General features: G+C 68.7%; 2 protein-coding genes across 3 annotated transcripts; one reads left to right on the forward strand and one right to left on the reverse strand.

The window, feature by feature from the left end:
* Positions 1 to 2686: 2686 nt before the first annotated feature.
* TFAP4 (transcription factor AP-4) lies at positions 2687 to 10835 on the reverse strand. The gene is made up of 7 exons (XM_086473171.1): positions 10747 to 10835; positions 6474 to 6639; positions 5839 to 5937; positions 5112 to 5282; positions 4676 to 4813; positions 3008 to 3166; positions 2687 to 2881 (listed from the first exon to the last, which is right to left on the reverse strand). The coding sequence occupies exons 1-7, from the start codon at positions 10833 to 10835 to the stop codon at positions 2687 to 2689; spliced, it is 1017 nt and encodes a 338-aa protein (XP_086329297.1).
* Positions 10836 to 19790: 8955 nt separating this feature from the next.
* Positions 19791 to 22911, forward strand: GLIS2 (GLIS family zinc finger 2). 2 transcript variants are annotated; one of them, XM_086473140.1, is made up of 5 exons: positions 19791 to 20162; positions 20514 to 20690; positions 21461 to 21594; positions 21887 to 22005; positions 22133 to 22911. In XM_086473140.1, the coding sequence occupies exons 1-5, from the start codon at positions 19791 to 19793 to the stop codon at positions 22909 to 22911; spliced, it is 1581 nt and encodes a 526-aa protein (XP_086329266.1). The 2 variants fall into 2 exon arrangements, with proteins under 2 accessions (XP_086329266.1, XP_086329267.1); XM_086473141.1 differs by having other exon boundaries at positions 19791 to 20150.
* The last annotated feature ends 751 nt before the right edge of the window (positions 22912 to 23662 follow it).

A 23662-nucleotide genomic window follows, 5' to 3' on the forward strand; every position in this document is an offset into this window, starting at 1 on the left:
GGTGGCTGCCAGGAGCTCCCTGCCGCTCGCTGCCTCTATTTATACGGCGGCGCGGGCGCGGGGCAGGGCAGGCAGGCAGGCAGCTGCCGGCACGGCCAGCACAGATGCTGCCACCGCCGCTCTTCTGCTCCCAGGGGGCCCTGGGGATGGGGACAGGGACAGGGATGGGGCACCGCGGCAGCACTGCAGCACCGGGAAAGGCTTGTGTCGGGGATGTGATGGCACGGGACACCTCCTGGCATGGGGTCCCTGGGGTGGCACTGCCCATGCGGGGCCACCATCCCCGTCACGGCATCCTGCTGGCATGGGGTAGCTGATCTCCGTGGGCCACCCCAAGCTCCCGCAGCCCCGATTCAGCTGAAGCAGGGTGTCACGGAGGGGGAGAGATGAGTACCACGGCACTGCGGTGTTCCCCATCTGTCCCCAAAGGCAGGTATTCCCGGGCACCTGCTGGGCTGATTTGGGGTCCCCTCAAACCACCATGGGTCACCAACTCCAGGCGATGCCACACACCTTGTAGGCAAGTGGACATGCCCCCCTCCACCCTGGCATTGTTCCCGTCACTGGCACTGTGCTGGCAGCATGGCACAGGGGACGGTGGCTGCTGGAGGCACAGGGTTGCCAGCTCCTGTCACCCTTGCTTCCAGGGGACAGCCATCCACTGCTGTCCCCAAAGCCAGGCTGTGGCAGAGCAGTCCCTGGGCTTCATCACTGGAGGAGACAATTTTAGGGGGCAGCGATCCAGCTTTTTCTTGAGGAAAGGGCCAAACTGGAAGGAAAACAACAGCCCCTCCCCCCCCCCCCCAAGACCAGCTCCCCCTGCAAGTGTGCGAGAAGGGGGAGCCCCTAGTCCTGAAATGGGAGGTGGCACGGAGGTGGCAGTGTCAGGGGGCCTGGCAAAAGCCAGCCCTTGGTGGGGCTGGTTGTACCCTTGGCTGGTCACCAGAGGGCCACGGTGTGGGGGGTAGCAGGAGAGACCCACAGCCATGGGAGATGCTGAGAAGTGGGTGCCCCGTGGGAAAAGATGGGTGTCCCCCCCAAAAAAGCCATAGAGAGATGGGTGCCCCCTCCCCAACAGAGCCATGAGGCAAGCCAGCAGCCCCATAGAGAGCCATGCGGGGAGACGGGTGCCCCCCCAAACCATGCAGACACCCCCACGCTAGGGCATCTCCAGTGCCATCCCCCGCACAGGGGGACACAAAGCCTGACACCCCCCTCCCCAGCTGAGCAGCCTCACTAAAACCAGTCCCAGACCCGCCCGCTCCATCTCAGTGGCGAGCTGAGCCCCGATGCGCTCATAGCACATGTGGGCAACGCTGGCAGGGCTGAGACTTTAAATATAGCCCGGCCGCTCAGCAGGAAACCTCGCCAGGGCCGGCATCCTTCTGCCTTTGCCTCCTGCCTGCCATTCCCCACGCAGGCAGCACTCCCCTGCCCTCCCCACCAGGACCAGTGTCCCCCAGGGGCCGGATCCCTCCCTGTCCCCATCTCACCCACAAACATTAACGCCGGGACCAAGCTTCTAAAAAACCAAGTACAAACTTTATTTTGTTTCTTTACAAAGGCACGAGCCTCTTTTTTTTTTTTCCACTTTCTTAACAAAATAGAATAGCTTCTCAATCAACACAAAGACCTGAAAATCGTAAAAAAAAAATACAAAAAAAAAAAAAAAAAAAAAAAGGGAAAGGAACCGAGAAACAGCTGCGGCTGGGGGGGGGGAACCTACCAAATACCACCAAGGCTCTACACACAACTGGCCTAAAACCCTACAGCCGGGTGGGGGGTGGCGGGGGCAAGGGGGGGGACACATACAAAATGGGGACACACTCCCCCTGCCCACCACAACAGACCCAAGCGACACACAATCACAAAATAGAAAAGCTCTTGGGAGCTGACGGACCCCGCGAACCGGATTAAGTGCTTAAAGGAGGGATGGGACTGGGATGGGGACAAGGACGGGGTGTAAAATCAGCCCCCAAACCACCATCCCCATGCCGAGGAGGTGAGCATTGGAAACGCCGGGGGGGTGGGGGGTGGCATGTGCCAGCCCTCCTGCCTGTGCTCCGGTGGCATAATTCCAGGATATTTTTACTCTCCAAAGGGGTTTTCCCTGCCCCACATGGGATGCAGGAGCCGTGGCGGGGCTGGTTGTACCCTGAAGCCAGGGGTCCCTGTCCCACCTTTGCTGCCGTGTCACTTAGCATCTCCCCCCTGCTTAAAAACGAACATTTAATTAAAAAAAATAAACAAAAAAAAAACAAACACAAAAGAGGAGGAAAGAAACAAATTAAGATCCCAACCGAAGGCCCTGTCCCAAGGGAACACCATCGGGAACACTGGGGCTGCTGCCAGCTTGGCAGGGTTCCCCGTGGGTTGGCAGAGGGGGGCGCTGATAAAACAGGTTGGGGGAGGCTGCAACCCTCCCACCCCTAACACCCCCCCCGCCACCGTCCCGCTGTGTCCTGAGCCCCCCACCCACCCCCTCCCCCCCCCCGAGCCGCCCCCCGGGGAGCTGAAGGGTGACCTTTGCCTGCTTCTAGCGCTCTGCTTTACAGTATTGGAAAAAGGTCATAAAAGAGACCCAAATCGCGTTGTATTTTTTAAAAATTTCAGCATATTCTCTGACGTTTCCCCCCCCTCCCTGCCCAGCCCTGGCTCCCCTCCCCGGCTGCCGGCCCAGGGGGTGTCAGGGCAGCTCCCCATCCCCCGAGGGCTCTTCTTTGCTCTGGTCCATGGAGTCACTGTCGTTGCCCTCGGTGTCGGAGGCGGTGTCGGAGGCGGAGGGCTCGGGGCAGGCGCGCGCCGGCGTCACGATGACGGCGCGTCTCTGCTCCTCTTCCTGCAGCTGCTTCTCCTGCGTCCCCTCAATGTGTTGGATCGCCTGCCGAGGGCAACCCAGCGCCGTCAGGACGTCATCTCCCCCACTCTGATGCGCCCAGGGGGGTTAGGGACTCCCCAAAGCACCCCCACCCCGCCCCGCTGTGGCTCTCCCCAGTCCCCTCCTTACCTGAACAATGGTGTCCAGGTTTTGCCGGGACGTGGAGACCGTGTTGATAACCGAGGACGGGCCCATGGTGACCACGGTGACGTGATGGGAGGGAGGCGGTGCTGGAACGATCACGGTGGGGTGGTGGGTGGGCGCTGGGGGAGCGTGTGATGGCAGGAGCTGGGGAGAGAAGCGAAAACCCACCCGGTCAGCAGGGACCTGGGCATGGCGGCGATGGGGAGAGCATCACGCTTGTTTGCAGAGCCCAAACTCCTTCAAGAGCCCGCAAAAGCTGAAGCAGCGGCTCGGCTGCTCCAGTTCACCTGTCCCAGCCAGACGTGAGAGGATGCCAGCTGCAAGCTGCTGTCACCTCAGCTCCGGCAGAGCAGAACATGAAGGATTGCCCGTATCCCAAAAGGGCAAAGATTTCACCTTTTAAGCCAGGAGAGGCACGTGCCAGCTCTCCCATCACCCCTGAGCAGCTGGGAACCCACCGCACCCCTCAGAGATCCTCATTAAAACAACAGATCGGAAGATCCACCCTAGCAGGAGGCTAAGGAGAGTTCACCTAAAAATAGGCTGAACTTCCCCAGGAGGCGGCTGGCAGGGATCCTGCGGGGATGCAGCTCCGCAGAAGCCAAAGGAGGGAGGAAGCTGTTTTTTCTCCCTCCCTTTGAAGCTCCCCAGGCTGGCGAGCCCCCGGGCTGAGCTTGAGGGCGGCAGCAAGCAAGGACCGGGTGCCAGCACTGCATTCACCTCTTCGCTGCATCAGGCTGGCGTAAGGCTCCCCCCACTGTCGGCAAATCCGACTGTGCTGGGGAAAAAGGCTGAAGGCTCCCGTCCCCACAGTCCTGCCCTGTCTGCCTGGCAGCGCCGCCTGCCAGCTCGCCCACTCCCCTTTCCCAGCCTGGTAGGTGGCAGGGAGCGGTTTGGGGGTCCCCAAAACTCTGAGGGAGTCACCCCGTGAGAGGTGAATCCCCAGAGATGGGGGCCACCTCCAAGCTACTGTAAATCACCCGCTCTGGCACGGGGAGCGTGACCTGCATCAACAGCTGGCGGTGGTGCCGGCGTGACTGTTGGCATCACCCACGGACAGGACAGATGCCTGTTCATCGCCCAAGGGCGAGGAGACGTGCTGGGTGGGAGCTGGAGCAGGACCACAGCTCACCGGAGTGGGAGCTGCTCTCCACCGGTGCCCAGTGGGAAGAGGCCAGTGGGCAGGGACATGGCACCGTGCGAGGGCAAGGTGGGGGCGGCTGCATCCAGCACTGCTCGGCACAGCCTTGGAAAGCTGCGGGCTCGCTAGCACCGAGCTGAACCCCTGCCTGCCAAAAAGACCTTCCCCATACAGAGCCCTCTGCAATGGGGAACGGGGCCACTTGGAAGCCACCGCAGCTTGGTCCAAGCCAAGATCCCTCCCTGAAACACGGGGCTCCCGTAAGTGCAGCTCCCCCGAGCGCTGGGCAGGGCTGTGAGCCAACCCTTTCCCAATTCCCCGAGGGCGAGAGCTTTGCTGGGACATCGCTCTCCAACCCAGCTAGCCCACGGGAGGTGCCAACACCGCTGAACCGCCCCGGCCCCCTGTATTTCACCGCCCGACTGCACCGCTTGGGGGGGTGGGAGGCTGCCGGGGTGTCCCCACGGGTGGGCTACGGCCAGGGTGGGCTGGGACAGCACCCGCGCACTCACCTGGGTTCGGATCTGCTGCTCGCGCTCTAGCTTCTCCTGGTGCAGCAACCTCACCTGCTCCTGCTGCTGCTGGAGCTGCACTTGCTGAGCGATCACCTTCAGCTTCTCGGGGTACATGTGGGCCTCCAGGGAGCGAACCTGCCGGCAGAGAGAGACCTGATGTCGGTGGGGAGCCCGGCCTGCTCTTGGCATGGCACCCCCCGATCCCCAGCCGTGGGCTGTCCCTCTCCGTGGGGTGGACACTGCAGAACCAGGGAACCCGTGGCCAAGTGTGGAGGGGAGGTGGCCAGAGCAGACGACCCGTTACACCGTGCCGGTGTCCCGGGGGGCTCCGGCACAGCTGCGGCACAGCCCGCTAGAGGGCGAGCCCACCCCGGGCCCAGCCAGTGCAGTGCCGCTCAGCGCCGCAGACGGATCGGGCCCCGCGTGGCCTCACCTGCTCCTCCAGCATCATGCGGACCGAGCGCTCCTTGTCCAGCTGCTGCCGGAGCTCGATCATCTCCCGCCGCAGATCCTCGGCCTTCTCGTCCTCCCAGATGTCCGGGGAGCCGATCCCCTCGTCTTTATCCTCCGCCCGTCGCCGTTTTGGGGAGGAGCCGCTGAACTCCTGCCGCGGGGATGGGGTGTCAAGGGACAGGGACCAGCTCCGATGCTCTCCCCACCATCCAGAGCACATCTGGTTGATGCCACCCGCTCAGCCACCCCTCAAACACAGGTCCCTGCAGGTAAGGGTCTCCCCAGGGACGTGGGCAGCATGTGGGGTCAACACCTGGGGACAGGCGGGCTTCTGCACCCTGCGTGTGCCCACCCTCACCCCCACCCCACCCCACCCCGCCCCCAAGACTTGTGCAAACCCACTTCTCACACTGTGACACCCAGGACAGCTCAACCGGGCCACCCCAGAGCCGGAGCTACCACTGGGCTGCACCCTGATACCCCAAATGGAAAATGGGACCCCAGCTCTTCTCTCCCTGCCAGATAAGGGATGCCAGGTTGAAGAGGGCTCCCCTGCCCTGCCGGGAGGGTGCGAAACATCTCCATTCCCTGGCTTATCAGGGCAGAGGGTCTAGCCCTGACCCCAAAAACAGTGATGACGTCCCCTCCCTGGCCAGCCAGGACTGTCCCATCCTGTCCCATCCCTGGGGCGTGCAGGTGGGCACTACCTGGATGAACCGCTTGAGCTGGGTGTTCTGCTGCAGTAGCCGAGTCTTCTCCTGCTCCAGGGAGAAGATGTACTCGGCCGTCTGCTGGAGGATGGCCGCCTGCAGGAGAGCCAGGAGGGGCACGCTGAGGTAGGAGAGGCTCCGACGTCCTCCCAAGCCCCCCTCCTGCCGAGCTCCCTCCTCACCCAGGAGGCAGCAGCACCACTCCTTGCCCAGCCCTGACATCTCCACCCAAGGTCTGTTTCACCCCCCGGTCTCCCCTGGGATTTCCAGCACGGTGAACCCCCAGTTCACCTGTCTCAGGAACCCAATTGGCTGCTGAGCGCTGCCTCCTCGCCCCACTCCTCTCCACAGCGGGGCCACCTCGTCACCCAGGCACACAGCACCCTGCTCTCGGGGCGCTGGGTGCTGTCAGATGCACCCAGCCCATGCTGGGACACCAGGTTTGTGATGCACACCCACTTCCACCGAGGAAACCTCCCCAGGAGAGATCTCCATCGCTGAATTAACATATGCAAACACCCCAATTACTCTTACAGCCCTGTCCTGCCTTGACAAGCAACGCCAAAAACATCCACGTGTAGGACCAGCGTCTGCACCCGGCATCGCCATGGCCCTGGTGATGTCCCGCTCACCTTGCTGAGCTTCTCTCCGTCCGTGTGTGGGATGAGGGTTTTCAGAGACTGGAAGCCAGCATTGATGCTCTGCATCCGCCGTCTCTCGTTGCTGTTGGCGATTTCCCTGCGTATCCGCCGCTCCTGGTCCCGCTGGGTCTCCGGAGTCAACGGGATGTTAGCTAAGCTGTGAAAGAGGCACAGGGGTTAGGGAGGAGGGGGCTGCACCCCTATAGCCAGCTGGCCCCCACCGGGTACCCCCTCACTTTGCAATGACGATGCCAAGCCACCAAAGGGTCAGGAAACACGGAGGGGACAACGGCTGCGGTGAGCACAAAAGAGGGTGGGTGGGTTTCTCCAGCCCCATATCCAAAGCTCCAGGGGATGCATTACCCAAACGGTGGCCCCGCTGCAGCCCCCTGGCTTGGTCACAGGCTGCCCAATGCCAGCGCCAAGCCTGGGTGAGGGGAGCTGAGGGGAAGGCAGGGCACAGCGGGGACCCCCAGGCGGGCAAGGGAGGCTGCGGGACGGCCTGGTCCCCACGAGGCTGGCCGGCGTGTGTGGCCCCGGGAAGGCGGCTCCCTCCCTCCCACCCCGCTGATGGCTTCCAGATGACAGCTCCCAGCAGAGAAGCCCCCGTCCCACCCCAAGCCGCAGCTCCTGCCTGCTTCCTGCCGCCGCCTCCTCGCCCCTTGCCCTGCAGATGGGCCGGGAAATGCCTCCCAGAGCCGGTGACGCCGCCGGCAGTCAGCGAGGCTGGCGGCAGGGAGGGCTCTGGCTGGCCAAGGCCAACACCTGTGGGCCAGGGCACTGGCCCCCCAAGCAAAGACTGCTGCTGTGGGGGTCCAGCTTCTTCACCCACACCCCGCTTCTTTTCCGAGACAGCCCAGGGAGCAGGGCGACCAAATCTCGGCGAGTTTGGATCACGGGGATGGCAAGCCTGCCGGGCAGTAGCCAGCAGCAGCAATTAATAAACCAAGTGCCAGGGCAATAGCTGGCCATTACGCCAAACCAATGCAACTGGCAGCCCCTGCCACGCCACCGGCTGTTTCGCCCCCCCACTGCTGGCGGCAGTGGCTCTCTCCAGGGTGCACGCAAGCACCCAGCACCCACCGGCTGAAAGTCAGGCCAGTGGCGCCAGGGTTGCTGCGAGGCACCGAAGACTAAACACAAATGCCGGGCTGCCAGTGCGGGGCAAGATAAGACGGGCTTCAGCCTCCCGCCCAGGTGCCCAGTGGCTCTGGGACAGGCAGTCGGGATTATCCCACCCAGAGCCTTGCCAACATCGGTCTGGAAAGCAAAGCCCAGCATCCTGCCCTCCCTGCTGTCCTGGAGAGCTCGTGGAGGAACCATGGAGGTTTGGGAGTCCACGCGGCAAAGCCAAGCCCTGCTCGCAGCACCGTGTGCCCAGCCAGTGCCCAGAGGCTCCCAACCACCCATCGCCTGTTGTGACTGGGGAGTGCACCCACAACTCCTCCGAGATACGCGGGGACGGGGAAAGACGCCAGCTCATCCTGGAGGGACGGGGAAGGACCCCAGCTCAGCCCAAGGGGATGGGAAGACATTTGTCCCCAGCTGCCAAGGCAGCATCCCAATGCAGGCTGGCGGCAGGTGCTGAGCGCCCGCTGCACTGGATCCCTCCTGTGCAGCTCCCAATGGGTGTCCTGGGGGGGTGCAGAGCGGGGATGGGTGCCTGGAGGTCTGCCCCACGGACCAAGAGCTGCCTGTGGTGGGATCGTGGCACAGGGCTCCCACCCAGTGGTGACCATCACCTGCCTCCCTGCTCCTGCTGAAAACCAGCCCCAAAGTCATCCCCAAAACATGCCAAATCCCAGCAGGTCTCAGGGAACTTGTTTCTTCGTATGGGCAGGGTCTGTCCCCTGCCTTGCTGCAGTGATGCCTTGGGGGGCCGGGGAGGTGGCCAGAGTGCTGGTCTGGGATGTCAGACCACGCAAGGGGAACGGGACGGAGAGGCCCAGAACTGGGCAGCACGGAAGCGGTTTCTTAAATACCGGGGAAGTAGGAAGAGCCTGCTTCCTCGCCGGCAGACCTCCTGCAACCTGCCCCAGCTGCTCTTCCTGGGAAGAGACCTGAGAAGTGACAGTGAAATACGAAAAGGAGAAAAAGAACTACAGATTCAGAAGCTGGCCTGGCACTCAGCACCGCCAGGGATGGGGCTGGACAGAGACAGGGGGAGCGGGTGGCACCCACTGGAGCCCTGGCACAGAAGAGAAGCCTGCGGGGTGTCCCCAGCCCGGTGCTGGTACCATGGGGTTTGGGTCAGGCAAATAGAATTTGGTCATTCCTGCCTCAGTAGCACAGCCCAGCAGGGATGTCACACTTGCCTGGACCTCAAGGGAAACAAAACCAAGGGGGTGCCAGAGCTGGCCACTGCCACCACTGCCATGCCACTTCTGCCTGGCAAGGAGGCTGGGGGCTTGGCAGGCCCCTGGCAGATGCCCCACTCTGCCTGCTCATGTCTGCCACTGCCTGCAACTAGTGCTGCGGTTTGCCCGGTGGGCAGGGGAGGCATGGCCGTGCAGGCAGGGTGTCCCCAAGCTTGCAGGCACGGTGTCCTCAAGTTCCTTGAGGTCACATGCAGGGTGGCCCTGAGCTTGCAAGCAGAACGTCCCCACGCTTGCACGAAGGGCATCCCCAAGCTCTCTATGCCGGCAGGCAGGCTGCCCCTGAGGTTGCTGGCAGGCTGTCTCCGAGCAGGCAGGATACACCCACATTCACAGGCAGGGTGTCCCCCAGCACCCAGAGCTTGCAGGCAGGGCACCCCTGAGCTCGCAGGCAGGACACCCTCGAGCTCCTGGAGCTTACAGGCAGGGCGTCCCCCAGCTCACAGGCAGGGCATCCCTGAGCTCCTAGAGCTCCAGGCAGGGCGTCCCGGAGCTCAGGGTGGTAGAAAGGCAGCAAAGCTCCCCCAGAACTCTGCCCCACACTGGGGGCAGATGTGGGGCCGCACAGCCCCCCAGTCCTGGGCGAGATGGCTGCATTTCCCTGCCCCAGGCGGTTGCCCTCCCACACAGGCCAAAGGCCCACGCCGGGCCACAGCCACCCGCAGTGACTAACGTGGGGGACCCCAGCGAAGCCACCCCATGTCCCTGCCCCACAGCTGCACCCCTCGGAGGCCTCAGGTGCGGGCACCCCCCCCCCAAGCATCACCGGGATGCAGCCCCCCACCCCAGGTGAGCCTGTGGGGCAGGGGGGAGAGGTGGCCCAGAGCCACAGGGCCCCCGTGGCGCAGCGCTGCCCCCCAGCCGGGCTGGGCCCGGAGGGGCCGCGGCTGCCCCACAGGGCCCCGGGCCGCCCCACACACGTGTAAACGGGCCCTGGCTGCCGAGGGCTGCCCCACGGCGGGGCTGGGTCCCGAGCTGCCCCACGGGGACTCGGCGAGCCAGGGCTGCTCCACGGGCCCCCCGGGGCCCGGGCCGCCCCCCGACGCGCGGCAGGGCCCGGCCGCTTAGGGCCGCCCCACAGCGGGGCAGGGCCCGGAGCTGGGGAATTCGGTGCCACCCCCAGGGGTCCCGCAGCGCCCAGGGCCGCCCCGCGTGGCCCCGAGGGGCCTGTGCCGCCCCCCCCCCCCCCACACGCGTGGCGGGGGCCCGCCCGCCCGCCGCCTCCCCGCCAGGCCCCGCCGGCGCGGAGCAGCCCCGCGGCTCCAGCCCCATCCCCGGCCGGTGGCGGGGAGCGGGGGGCGGGGTGGGGGTGTCCCTCGATCCGCCGGGGCTCCCCCCCGCGCCGTGTCCCCGGGCTTTGTGCCGCCGCCTCCCCGCACTACATGTCCCGGCAGCCCCGGCCACGACCCGCCTCCTCCGGGAGGGCTGCAGAGTCACGGCCAGGCCCGGCAGTAAACACACACCCCCACCAGCCCCCCCACGCACGCCCCGATGGACCCCCCCCCGCTCCTTTCAACACCCCCCCCTCCCTCCCAAAACCCACCCACACCCCCCATGGGGCAGCAGGGCCCGGGGGGGCGGGGGGGGGCGAGCGGGCGGGCGGCGCCTCCCCGCTCCCGGCCACGCGTGGCCGCCCGGCCCCATGTGCGCGGCCGGGACCACGTGCGGGCGGTGGGGCTGCGGCCGCCGCGCTGCGCTTCCCCCCCCCTCGCCTCCCGCCATCCATTCGCACACACACACCACTACCACCACCACCCCCCCCCCCAAAAAAAAAAAAAAACAAAAAAAACCAACAAAACCCTGGAAATGCAATTTTTTTTCTTTTTTTTTTTTTTTTTTTTTGCTTTCCCCCCAGCGCCGGGGTGCCCCCGTCCCCCCCGCGCCCCCACCTGCAGAGCCCGCCGATGACCTCCTTCTCGGATTTCCTGAAGTGCTGCAGCGAGGGCACCTTCTGCGCCGGCACCATGAAGTACTCCATGCCGGGGCGGCGGGGGCGGAGGGCGGCCGGGCCCGGCTCCGGCTCACGGCTCCGGCTCCGGCGGCCTCTGCCTGCGGCTCAAGGCGGGAAACAGCTGGTGCGAGCGCGGCGGCTCCCGCCCGCCCGCCGCCGCCTCCCCCCGCCCGCCCGCCCGCCCCCGGCGGCGCCGCCTCCGCCAGCCACCGGCCCATGTAAACAAAGGACGGCGCGGGCGGGGGAGGGAGCGGCGGCAGCCACCCGGCACCGGCCCCCGCGGGGCGTGGGGGGCTCTCCCGTCCCGCCCTGTCCCCACCTGCCCTGTCCCCCGTCCCATCCTGCCCGGTCCCCGTCCCACCGCATCCTGTCCCAGCCTGCCCTAGCGCTGTCTTGCCCCGTCCTACCCTATCCCAATCCCGTCCTACCCTATCCCACCCCAGCCTGCCCTAGCCCTATCCCATCCTGCCCTGTCCTCATCCCATTCCATCCCATCCTGCCCTAGCCCCGTCCTACACTAGCCCTGTCCTACCCCATCCCTGTCCTACTCCATCCTGCCTGGTCCCCACGCCACCTCATCCCATCCTACCCTATCCCATCTCACCCCATCCTACCCTATCCCATCCCATCCCAGCCTGCCCTATCCCTGTCCTACCCTATCCCTGTCCTACCCCACCCTGCTTGGTCCCCATCCCACCTCATCCCATCCTACCCTATCCCATCCCACTCCATCCTACCCTATCCCACCCCGTCGTACCCTACCCCATCCCAGCTTGCCCTAGCCCTACCCCCAGCCTGCCCTGTCCCTATCCCATCCCATCCTGCTCTAGCCCTGTCCTGCCCTATCCCTGTCCTACCCCACCCTGCTTGTTCCCCATCCCACCTCATCCCATCCTACCCTACCCCATCCCACCCCATCCTACCCTAACCCATCCTATCCTACCCCATCCCACCCCATCCTATCCTATCCCATCCCAGCCTGCCCTAGCCTTGTCCTACTCTAGCCTTGTCCTACCCCATCCTGCCTGGTCCCCATCCACCTCATCCCATCCTGCCCTAGCCCTATCCTCCCACATCCTGGTCCATTCTACCCTACCCTATCCTATCCTATCCTGACCTATCCCCGTTCCATCCTGCCCGTGTCCTGTCCTACTCCACCCTGACCTGTCCCCATCCCACCTCATCCCATCCCATCCTGCCCTAGCCCTGTCCTATCCTATCCCATCCTATCCTACCCCGTCCTAGCCCATTCTGTCCTGACCCCCACCCCATCCAGCCCTGTCCCTATCCTATCCTACCCTATCCTATCCCATCCTATCCTGCCCTGTCTTCTCCCTAGCCCATCCCACTCCATACCCATCCCATCCTATCCCATCTTATCCCATCCTGACCTGTCTTGTCCCCATCCCATTCTGTCCTATCCCCATCCCATCCTGTTCCACTCTGTCTATTGTCACCTGATCCCGTCCCATCCTATCCTGCCTTATCCCCATCCTGTCCCACCTCATCCTGCCCTATCCCCATCCCACCCTGTCCTATTTGCCATCCCATCCTATCCTGACCTGTCTTGTCCCCATCCTATCCTGTTTCACCCTGTCCAGTCTCACCTGATCCTGTCCCATCCCATCCTGTCCTGTCCCCATCCTATCCTGCCCTGTGTCCATCCCATCCCATACCACCCCATCCCACTCTAACCCATCCTATCCTGCCCTGTGTCCATCCCATCCCACCCCACCTCATCCTACTCTATCCCATCCTATCCTGCCCTGTGTCCATCCCATCCCATCCCATCCCATCCCACTCTATCCCATCCTATCCTGCCCTATTCCCATCACAGCCTATCCTATCCCATCCTGTCCCCGGCCCATCCCACCCCAGCCCATCCCATCCGGTCCCTGCCCCCAGCAGGGCTCAGCAGCCCCCACTCCCCCCCCCCCCCCCCAACTCGGGGCGCTGCACCCCCTCCTCTGCCCCATGGCTCTGCCCCACGGCATGACACAGAGAGCCTGGATCTGCCCTATGGGGGTGCTCGTGGGGCAGGGGACAGGGGCTGTTGGGGAGGCTCAGGGGGCTGCCAGTGGCGGGGGGGGGGGGCAGGTTACAAGAAGTTTGAGGGGGCTGGTAGGGGCAGGGAGCTCACAGCAGCCTTGGGGCTGCCGTGGGGCTCAGGGGTTTGGGGGTGACAGGGCTGATGTGGCTGGCAGGGGGACTCTGGGGGGCTGGTGGGGGGGGGGTCTCTTGGGACTGGCAGGGGCCGGGGACTGTTGGGGGGGCTTTGGGGGCTGATGGGGAGGCTGGGGGCTGGCAGGGTCCAGGGGCTCACAGCAGCCTTGGAGCTCAGGGGTTTGGGGATGACAGGGGTCCCATGGGTGGTGGGGGGCTTTGGGGGCTTGCAGGGGGGTCTGAGGGCTGGCAGGGGAGCCATAGGGGTCTGGCAGGAGGGCACAGGGCTGGCAGGGGCCATGGAGCTTGCAGGGGGGCATGGGGCTGGCCGTGGGGGGCTAGCAGGGGGGCACGGGGATGGCAGGAGCCATGCGGGACCTCGGGGACCACCCAGGCCCTGAGGGGGGAGGGTGTCAGGCGATCCTGCCCCCACCCCCTCGCACTGCCTGCGCGGGGCCAGGGCCAGCCAGGGTGGGGACACGGCAAGCCACCAAGGGCACGGGGGTCTCTGTGCTGGCCTGGCACCCCGGGTGGGCAGGACCCAGCCCTGCAGAGCAGGGTGGGCCTATCCCCCCCACCCCCCCCACACCCCCGAGCCCCCCAGCCCAGCCCCACAGAGGAGCTGGCAGGACAGGTTCTGCCTGGTCCCTGCCTGTCCCTGTCCCGGTGGGCCCCCTGCCTGTCCCTCTGCGGGAGGCCTCGTGCTGGGGGCTGCGGCGTCCCCCCACAGTGCAGGGACACCCGTGTGCTCCCCCCGCTGTGCCCCCTCCCAGCACTCCAGCGTCCCCCCACGGCACGGAGACACCCGTGTCCCCCCGCTGTGTCCCCCCGAGCACTCTGGCAGGGATCCGGCCAGGCCACGGCATCATCCGGCTGCTCCACGTGCAGCTGATCTGGAGCTGCGGGGGCGAATGAAGGGCCCCCCACCCTCCACTGCCACCCCTCATCACCCCCCACCACCCCCAGAGCACCCCACACCTGGCCAAGCAGCCGGAGGGGTCCCCAAAACGCTAGCCTCCTGCCTGCGTGCAGCTGGTGATGGGGGTGTCCCCGGGGGGGGGCGGTGCCCCCCACTGGGAGGGCTTTGGGGGCGGGGGGGGGGAGCGGGGTGACATTGGCCCGAAGGGAAGCCAGGCCGGGGGCACTGAGACACCCTGTCATTGCCGCGTGTCCCACTCCCCACCAGGGCCACCACCGCCATGGGTGACATCGAAGCCCACTCCCCCAAGAAACAGCTCAGCCGATGTCCATTTTTTTTTCGGGGGGGGGGCAGAGATATTGCGGTTCAGCCCCCCTGCCAAAAATAACTCAAAAAAGGGAATAAAGGATGAAAAAGTGGTGGCAGCTGCTCTACAGCCACCGGGCCAGCGAGGAGGAGGAGGAGGTCACTGCTGGGGACACAGCGGCTCCCCCTCCGCTCAAAAAAACCCGCGGGTGGGGTGTGCCACCCGCGTGGGACAGTGCTGCCCCCACCGTGTCCCCCCCCCTTTGTGTCAGGGCTGTTGGGGACACGCCAGCTGCACCCCCCGCCCCCCCGCAACAAAGACGCGGGTGGGGCGTGCCCCCGGCCACCCGCGTGGGCCAGTGGCCCCCCCCCCCCCGCTGGCCCCGGGGAGGGAGTCCCCCCCCCCCCCCGGTGAGGGCTGCAGCATCCGGGCCGGCCCCGCCACATCCTGCCGCCGGAAGGAGCCGCGGCCCCGGCGCCCCGGGACAACCCCCCCCGGGGGTGACGTCATGCGGAGGCCCCCGCCAGGCGTGACGCCAGCCGCGCTCTGTGACGTCACGCGGCGGGCGGGCGGCGCCGCTCCTGCGGGGAGGGGGATCCCCCCCCCATCCCGGTGTGACCCCCCACCCCGCCGTCCCCGAGCGGCTCCGGTGCGGGGGGAAGAGGGGGGAGCCCGCTCTGGTGGGTGCCGCCCCCCGCTTCCTGCGCCGCCGCAGGGGGTCCCCCCCCCGCCCCCGCCACGTCCCCGAGGGGGGGGGACACGGACACACCCGGGGGGGGGGGGGGGGCTTGGCTCTGCCGCAGCGCCGGGGTGACCTTGCGCGGGGGGGGCGGGTGTCCCCGCGTGTCCGTGCGTGTCCCCCCCCACGGGGCGGGGCTCCCCCCCTCGGGTGGCGCCCCCCCCCCCCCGTGCCCCCCGGTGCCCCCCGCGGCGGGGAGGGGCCGGCCCCGGCCCCCGCCCAGCTCCCGCCCGCAGCCGGGGCCGGGCCGGTCGGTGCGGGGCGGCCATAAATCACGGCGGGCAGAGCCCCCGCCCCGCCGCCGCCCTCCGCCGCCGCCGCCGCCCGGGGGACCGGGGAGGGGGGGGCAGAGCCCCGCCGCCGCCCCCGCCCCCAGCCCCTGCAGATGTGGCGGAGCGGCCCGGCGGCCCGGCAGCGGGGGGGCCCGCTCCGCCAAGCCCCGCTCCCCGCCCCGCTCCCCGCCCGCCGCCGGCGCTGAGCCCCCGCCGCAGGTACGATCGCGCACCGGGGACCGGCGCTTTGTCGCGCCGCCGCGCCCGCAGCGCGGGGGGGGGGGGATGGAGGAAGAGGAGGATGCTGCCACCGCGGGGGGGACATACACACACAGTTCCCCTCACCGGGAAGCCCCTTCCCCGCCCCGCGGGAAGCTCCGGGAGGCTTCCCCGGGGGGGTGCGGGGTGCGGGGGGGTCCTTTGGCTCGGCACCTGCAGCCCCCCCGCCGTGGGGAGCGGGCTGGGGAGGGGGGCACACACGACACGGGGGACGTGGCCCCGCTGCAGCCCCAGGGCACGGCTGGGGGGGGGGGGGGGGGTGGTGGTGAGAGAGGAGGCGGGGGGAGCGCGGGGGGACACAGGGTGGGTGGCGGGGATGTGCAGAGAGGGGCCCCCCGCGCTGCCCAGCGGGTGCCGGGGGGGTGGCCGTCACCCGCTGTCCCCCCGCCCGAAGGGCGGGTGTCCTGACCTTGGCCGTGGGGCGGGGGCTGCTGCGGGGACGTGCTGGGTGGCTCTGCCGGGCTGCGGCCACCTCCGGGGACCCGCCGAGGTCCCCACCGTGCGGGCAGGGAGAAGGGGTGGCTTTGGCCGGGGGCCGCAGGGCAGCCCCCACGCCAGCGGTGCCACCGCCCGTCAGCCGTCAGCCAGCGGCCACCCCCGGTCCCCATCACGGGGGGGGGGGGGGGGGGGGGGCTCGTGGGGCTGAGGTGCAGGGTGGCCAAGCCCAGGCTGTGCTGGCACGGGGCGGTTTTGGGGGCCCGGCTGGGGTGACCCCCTCCCTGAGGCGCCAAGGGCTGTCACAAATTGTCCCCTGTGTCCCCAGGCACTGCTGCAGGGGCTCGTCTCCTGCCTCGCATGGAGAAACCCCTCTGCAAGTGGCCTCCTCCCCTTCCCCACGCCTTTGTATCACCCTGCTGTGACCACGTCCCCCTCACCCGGGGTCCCCACGTCTCCCCAGCCCAGCCCCGCGCTGCTGCCGCACCCGAGGGTCTGATCGGTGGGTGACCGGGGGGACCAGCCCCGCTCCTGTCCCTGCGTGGTCCGGCCGTGTCCCCAGGCAGAGGTGGCAGGGTGCGTGCTGCTGGTGCCACCGCCTTGGGGCGGCTCCCCGGGGACGAGGCTGGTCTCGGCCCTCTGCCGGGGTCCCCACGGCCGCCATGTGCCCGGGAAGGGGCAACCATAGCACTGGTCTTGGCTTGGGGACCGGAGTGACGGCCACTCCTAGGGACGCCTTTTGGAGGCTGCCATCGGCCCAGGCGGTGTGGGGCAGTGGGTACCACGGGGACGGTGATGAGCTGGAGCCACCAGCAGGATGTGGCCCCTGTCGGACACCCGTGGGCTCCAGTGAGGAGTGGCAGTGCCAGCACCGTCCGCAGCGCGACAAGAAGGGACAGCGGGTGCCGCGGTGGCCCATGTCCTGCCAGCGGCCGAGGGGACAATGACCTGGGCAGCAGCGGCGGCAGTGCAGACCTGAGCAGCAGGGCCGGATCCTGCCAACCCCCCCCCCCCCGCGCCGCCCCGTCACGGGGGGCTCCCAGGGCTGCCCGACCTTCGCGGTGGTGCCAGCCTGCCGCTGCCAGCCCTGCCAAGTGCCGGCAGCGCCGTGCCGCCGCGGCGGGGGGGGCTGAGCCCTGCCTGCCTGCCCGCAGCACTGGCACCGCTCCCGGCTCGCCGAGCCCCGGGGTCACCATCCCCTCTCGGGGCGGCGCGGGCCTGGCGTTGGCATCCCTTGCCGCCGCCATCCCCGAGCCCACCGTGTCGCCGGGCAGTCTCTGCCCCGCAGCCCCCCCCCGTGCCCGGGTTTTGTGCAGCAGCTGGGGCCGAGCGGGGGGACGCGACACCCCGGCCATGCCAACAGCAGGGTGGCCCGGAGGCCTGGCTCCCCGCCGGCTGCACCGGGGTCACCCCGGGTCCCCCGGCCATGCCGGCTGGTTGGGTGGTGGCATGGGGGGGCCTGGGGGACCCCAATCCTGCTGGTGGAGCTTGGGGGGGGGTGTCTCCCTGCGCCCGGGCTCCATCCCAGCAGCCCCCGCCCGGACTGGGAAGCCCCTGGGCCCAGCGCCGCGCCGGACTGGTTTGAACTGGCATGGCGGGGGGGTGGGGGTGGGGGGGTGTGAGGGGGGGGCTCGCTGGGCGGCCGGAGGGGAAGCTGGGCCAGGGCCGGGCTGGCAGTGCCTGGCGCGGGCAGGAGAGGCCTGGGGGGGCGGGGGGGGCTCGCAGGCAGGAGCAGGCAGGGGCCTCGTGCGGGGGCCGCAGGTGCTGGGGCGCCCGGCCAAGCCACCGCGGGGCTCGTCCCCGTCCCCAGCTCGGCGGGGCCCCCGCAGCGCCCGGGCCCTGAGCGGGGCCGGTTCCCAGGAGCGCCGGCGGCGGCGGGGCCTCGTGGTTTGGCAGCCGCCCGCCCGCCCGCCCGCGGCCGCGCCGGGAGCCCTGGCGTCAGCGGCTGGAGGCCCCTTTCCCACCCGCCCCGCCCGGGGCCGCCCGCGGTCCCCCGCCCCTGGGCACCGCCCGCCCCGGGACGCCCCCAAATGCCGTACCCTGGGGACATGGGGGATACGGCCACCACGGTGGGACCAGCCCTGACGCCTTGACCGCCCCCCCCTCCCCCCCGAGGGACGTCCGTTTCTGGGGGGGGGGGGGGGGGAGGGCGGTCTGGGGGGCTGCCAGGGCCCTGTCCCTCTTCCTCGGCTGGGGGTCCCGCTCTGACATCCCGGCTGTGGGGTCCTGCCCCCCGTTTGTCCTCGCGCTGTGCCACCCCGCTGCGGGGCAGATGGCGGGTGGCTGGAGCCTGAGAACCACGGGGGGGGGTGGTGGTGAGGGGGGCTCAGGGAGGGGACCCGCTACGGGGTGGTTCCCTGCTGCGGGGCACAGGGTGAGGACCCCGCTGTAGGGCAGGGACCCCGCGGTAGGGCAGGCCCCACAGCTATGGGAGGAGGTGGAGGCTCAGGCAGGGACCCCCCACTGGCGAGGAGGGACCGTGCTATGGGGCAGGCCCCATGGCCACAGGGGGCTCAGGGAGATGTGTCTTCCCTTCCCCAACCAGCAGGGCAGGGGAGCCTTCTATGGGGCAGCTCCTCCCGCCATGGGAGCTTGGGATAGGGACCCCCCATGGGGCCAGGATGGGGGCACCGCTGCCGTGGAGGGGTGCGGGTGGGCGGGGGGGGTGTCCCCTGCCCCGCCGGACGGGCCCCACGCCCCCCGCGGCTCCTCCGCATTCCTCAGCGTCTGAGCCGGGCTGGACCCCCGCCAGCTCAGGGGGGCCCCGCCGGCGGGGCTGGGCGGGGGCCCGGCCCCCCGGGGCGGGGTGGGGATTGGGGGGGGGGGGGGGCCGCTGCCACGTGTGCTGGGTGCGCCGTGCCCCTCGACACGGCCTCTTGGCCGCCCCCACCCTGCCCCGGGCGACGCGGGTGGCCAGGGGGGCACAGCTGGGGGGGGACGACGGACACACACGGGATCGTGCGCTCACTCCTGCACCGAGCTGCCCGTTCTCAGCCCCCTGCCGGATGCGTGGCGGCCGAGCCACGGGCGTGGTGGTTTTGGGGGGAGGACGTGGGTGGGGGGTGGGATGCGGGGCGGCCTGGCACTGCGGAGCTGTCACCCTGGGGACGGTGGCATGGGGGGGGTCAGGGTCCCCCACCATGTGCTGGGAAGTTGGGGGCGCTTGCAGGCGGTAGCCGTGCGGTGCCGTGCCATGCTGTGCCGTGCTGTGCCATACCACGTCGTGCCGTACCCTGCCACGCCGTGCGGCAGCAGCCCCTGCCCGGCCCCGGCAGGCAGCGGCGTTGGCCGGCGGGGAAGGGGCCCCGGCGGGGGAGGAAGCTCTGCCGCCTCCGGGGCTGGGGCCAGCGGGCTCGGCTGCCCGGGTCACCGCTGGGCTGGTGGCCGCCACCGCCCTCCTCTGCCGCTGGGAAAGGCCTCGCTGGGTCAGGCCTGTGGGGACAGACCGACAGACAGGGTGGGCAAAAGGGGGACGCCGCAACTCCAGGGCCACGGGTTGCCCGGGGGGATTTGGCAATCCCTGGCAAGGTTTGGTGATCGGCCAAGGGACTGTGTCGGCCCTGAGGGTTGGCGACACAGAGAGGACGCGCTGGGGACACTGAAGGGCCGCGGGGGCTGGTGGGGGGGCCTCTGGTGTCGTGCCCTGCCCTTTGCCCGCTGCGGGAGGGGGCTGCGGCGGGATGGGCGGAAGGGACAGCACCGTCCCCATGCCAGTGCCATGGCTGCCAGCACCCGCTCGACCTCCGGCCCGGAGATGAGACGGGCATCGCCATGGGTCCAGGCTGGGGCAATGCTTCGGGTGACACCGGTGTGCCTGCCATCCCCGTGGTGACCCCCATGTGTCCCCCGCAGCGACCGCCCTGGCACCATGCATTCGCTGGAGGAGCCGCTGGACCTCAAGCTGAGCATCTCGAAGCTGCGAGCTGCCCGGGAGAAGCGGGGTCCCCTTGGTCCCCGCCCCCGCGCCCCCCAATGCCCGGACACCCCGCCGGCCGGGGATGGCCGAGGGGGGAGCCGGGGGGGTCGCCGGGCCTTGCCAGCCTCACCGTCCCCCGGCCTCCTGGCACACTCCAGGCTGGTGGAGCCGCGGGATGGGCGCTTCCCCGCTATGCCGGTGGTGGACCTCAGCCTCTCGCCCCGCTCCGGTGGGGAGTCTCCGGCTGGCAGCACCTCGCTCTCCCCCGAGCGCCAGGGCAGCGGGGACCTGCCTGGCCCCCTCACTCCCCACGTAAGTACAGCCGTGTTGTGTGTCCCGTCCCCCCCCCCCCGCCCCGAGGTGCCCCAAGTGATGGGGACTGTGCCAGGGACCGTGCTCCTGACCTCGGCAGTGTGCCCGGTGCTGCCAGTGACACAGCCCCCCATCCCCGTGTGTACACACACCCTGGGGTCAATGTCCCACCTGGCCCCCTCCCTGTGTCGTCCGTCCCCCCCCCCCCCCGTCAGTGGCATCCCTAGGGTGGCTCCTGGGTGGGGTCTCTGGGTGGCTGTGGAGGGTCTCTGGGGAGGTTCTGGGGTCTCTGGGTGTCTCCATCCATCTTGGCCCCATTCCCCACTGTCCCGTCGTGTTCCCCCACCCCGGCCTCTCCTCCAGGATTTCCAGTCCCTGCGCTACATCGATGGCCTGCCCAGCTCCTTCCAGTTCTTCCTGCCGCTGGGGGCGGGGGGGGCCCTGCACCTGCCCCCCGCTGCTTTCCTGCCCCCCAGCAAGGAGAAACGCCTCCCCCCCGAGCTGCCCCTGCCCAAGCAACTCGTCTGCCGCTGGTCCAAGGTCAGCGGGGAGGGGTGGGGGGGCGATGAGGGGCCGAGGGATTGGGGGTTATGGGGCTTTGGGGGGACTGTGGGGAAGCTTTGGGTGGCTGGGAGACCACTCAGGGGCATTGTGAGGATGGGGGTGTGTGTGGGGTCACACGGGTATTTTGGGGCTGGGGAGAGGACTTGGGGCTGGAAGGTTGTGGCAGAGCTCTGTGGGGCTTGGGGGGGGCGATATGGGGCTGGAGGGGCAAAGGGGGACAGCTGAGGGCTGGCGTGGGGGTGATGGGGAGCAGGGGACCGTGTAGGGGTCTGGGGGTTTGATATAGGGCTGAGGGGGGTTGTGCAGCTGCTTTATTTGGGCTGGTGATGGTGATTAAGGGCTGGGAGACTGCAAAGGGCATTGTGACGATGGAGGGGGGTGTGGGAGCACATGGGCATTGTGGGGCTGGGGAGGGGATGTGGGGCTGGAATGCCATGGCAGAGCTCCGTGGGGCTTGTGGGGGGGCTGGGGGGTCAACCAGGGACAGTTTAGGGCTGGAGGGGTGGGGGGGTGATGGGGAGCTGGGGGCTGTGCAGAGATGCTGGGGGGCGTGGGGTGATGCAAAGGGCTGTTTCCATCTCCTCACATGCTGGTGCTGCTGTGCATGGGGTACGGGTGGGAGCTGGGGCGGGGGTGTGCGGGATAGGGGCTGGCCCTGGTGGGGGTCCACCCCCCACCTTCCCCCCCCCCCCCCCCACCGGTGCCCACCCTGCCGGGTCCCCTCACCCCCAGCCTCCTGCCCGCAGTGCAACCAGTTCTTCGACATCCTGCAAGACCTGGTGGACCACGTCAACGACTTCCACGTCAAACCCGAGAAGGACGCGGGGTACTGCTGCCACTGGGAGGGCTGCGCCCGCCACGGCAGGGGCTTCAACGCCAGGTGGGCTGGGGGCGGGGGGCTCCGGGCACTGGGGGTGGGGGTTCTGGAGTCCCTAGGGGGCTGCTCTGAGTCGCTGTGGGGAGGCAGGAGCCCAGCACTGGGGGCTGTGCAGGGGGAGGTCTCCAACCAGCCAGCCCTTCGGCATGGGGTGTGAGGTCTTGGGGGGGGTTGGATGACCACACTGGGCTGGATGTCACTGTCCCACACCCTATAGCCAGGGCGCGGGGACAAGGAGGTGCCCTGGGGGCCTACCCCCCACCTCTGACAGCCCCCTGCCCCCTGACCATGGCAGGTACAAGATGCTGATCCACATCCGGACGCACACCAACGAGAAGCCGCATCGCTGCCCCACCTGCAACAAGAGCTTCTCCCGCCTGGAGAACCTGAAAATCCACAACCGCTCGCACACAGGTCAGCACCGGCCACCGCGCTCACCCCGGGGAGGCTCGTGGGGAGGGGGGGGACACGGTGACACACAGGGGACGCGGCAGGGCTGGCTGTGCCCCCCCAGCAGACCCGGCGCTGTGCCGTCCCGCAGGCGAGAAGCCCTACATCTGCCCCTACGAAGGCTGCAACAAGCGTTACTCCAACTCCAGCGACCGCTTCAAGCACACCCGCACCCACTACGTGGAGAAGCCCTACTCCTGCAAGATGCCAGGCTGCCACAAGCGCTACACCGACCCCAGCTCCCTCCGCAAGCACATCAAAGCCCACGGCCATTTTGTCTCCCCTGAGCACCCGGAGATGCTCAAGGTCCACCCGCATCCCAAAACACCCCTGGGTTCAGCGGAGGTGCCCTACGTTAACGGGGCGCAGCTCGTGATCCCCAACCCCGCCGCCCTCTTCGCTCCCCCGGGGTTGCCGGCGTTGCCCATCCCGTTGGCGCCGGCACCGCTCGACCTCAGCGCCTTGGGCTGCGGGGCTGCGGGCGCCCTGCCGGGCCCCGTCCTGCCCCTCAATGGCGGCCCCTTGAACTTGGCCAAGAGCCCGCTGCTGCCCTCGCCCTTTGCGGCCGGGCTGGGGCTGCCCGTCATGTCGCTGCTGGCCGGCGGGGCCAAGGCCGAGGGGGAGAAGGGCAGCGGGGCCGAGGGGCGGCCGCCCAAGGCGGGCAAGGGGCCGGAGAGTCGGAAGGAGAGGTGCGAAAGGACGGAGCCGGGGCGGCCGCGGGCACCCCCCGAGAGCCTGGCGCTGCTGCCGGGGGCCGTGCTCGACCTCTCGGCCGGTGTCAGCTCGGGGGGCAGCCCCGACGCGCTGCCCCCCGGCTGGGTGCTCATCCCCCCCGGCTCCCTGCTGCTCAAACCTGCTGCCGTGAATTGAGGGGCCCGACGATGCCCGCGGCCGGCCACCGGCCTGGTGGGCAGATCCCGCTCCCTGGGGATGGGGAGGGCATCGCCCCTTCCTCCCCCCCCCGCAGACCCCTCCCAGCCCCGGTGGGGCCTCGCTCCTGCTTTTAACCGTCACGAAAGAAGAACGGACTCTTCTGAGAAAAGCAATAATCCCTCGGCGGCCGGAACCAGCTGCGACCCCGCACTGGGGGCAGCCCTGGGGCAGGCGGGGGTACAGGGAGGGGTCCCTGCACCCCCCCAAGCCTGGGCAGCTGGATACGCCGCTATTTATTTCTCGACCAGCTCCCTGCTCCGACAGGGCCCCGCTCGGGCTCATCTGCTGCCGCTGACTCGGCGTCTTCCTGCCCGAGGCCTCAGCGCTGCCGGTGCCAGCGTGTGTGTGTGGGGGGGCCGCAGCCCCCAGCCTCCCACCGCAGGGACAGCGAGGTGACAACTTGGGGACCGACTGTTCCTGCAGCCCCAAGCTGTGCCCAGCCGTGCCATCCAACCCCACCTGGCTGGCATGGCTGCAGGCAGTGCCACGGCCATGGCACCTCCGTGCCGGGCCCAGCTGGCTGGGCGCACGCCGGCCCGGTGCCCTCCGGCATCCCTCCCGCTCCGCGGCCGCCCTCGTCGCCCCCGCCGCCTCCCCGGCCCTCCCGTGACAAGGCACACGGCCGCGTGTGCTGCTCGCCGCGCCGGCTCCGCGCCGGGGCAGAGCCCCCCTGTTTAGCTACGTCCAT

The sequence above is a fragment of the Leptosomus discolor genome, chromosome 14 (assembly GCF_034619465.1).
Source record: "Leptosomus discolor isolate bLepDis1 chromosome 14, bLepDis1.hap2, whole genome shotgun sequence".
In the NCBI taxonomy this organism is placed as follows: domain Eukaryota; kingdom Metazoa; phylum Chordata; class Aves; order Leptosomiformes; family Leptosomidae; genus Leptosomus; species Leptosomus discolor.

Excerpts from the sequence above, each read along its gene's own strand:
- TFAP4 (XM_086473171.1), bottom strand. The coding sequence starts at position 10,835 with ATGGAGTACTTCATGGTGCCGGCGCAGAAGGTGCCCTCGCTGCAGCAC. Across the intron at positions 3,167-4,675 it reads AGCAGCAGATCCGAACCCAG|CTCCTGCCATCACACGCTCC; the intron begins GTGAGTGCGCGG and ends TTCTCTCCCCAG. Across the intron at positions 2,882-3,007 it reads ACCTGGACACCATTGTTCAG|GCGATCCAACACATTGAGGG; the intron begins GTAAGGAGGGGA and ends TGCCCTCGGCAG.
- GLIS2 (XM_086473140.1), top strand. The coding sequence starts at position 19,791 with ATGCATTCGCTGGAGGAGCCGCTGGACCTCAAGCTGAGCATCTCGAAG. Across the intron at positions 20,163-20,513 it reads CTCCCCACGTAAGTACAGCC|GATTTCCAGTCCCTGCGCTA; the intron begins GTGTTGTGTGTC and ends CCTCTCCTCCAG. Across the intron at positions 22,006-22,132 it reads CCACAACCGCTCGCACACAG|GCGAGAAGCCCTACATCTGC; the intron begins GTCAGCACCGGC and ends GCCGTCCCGCAG.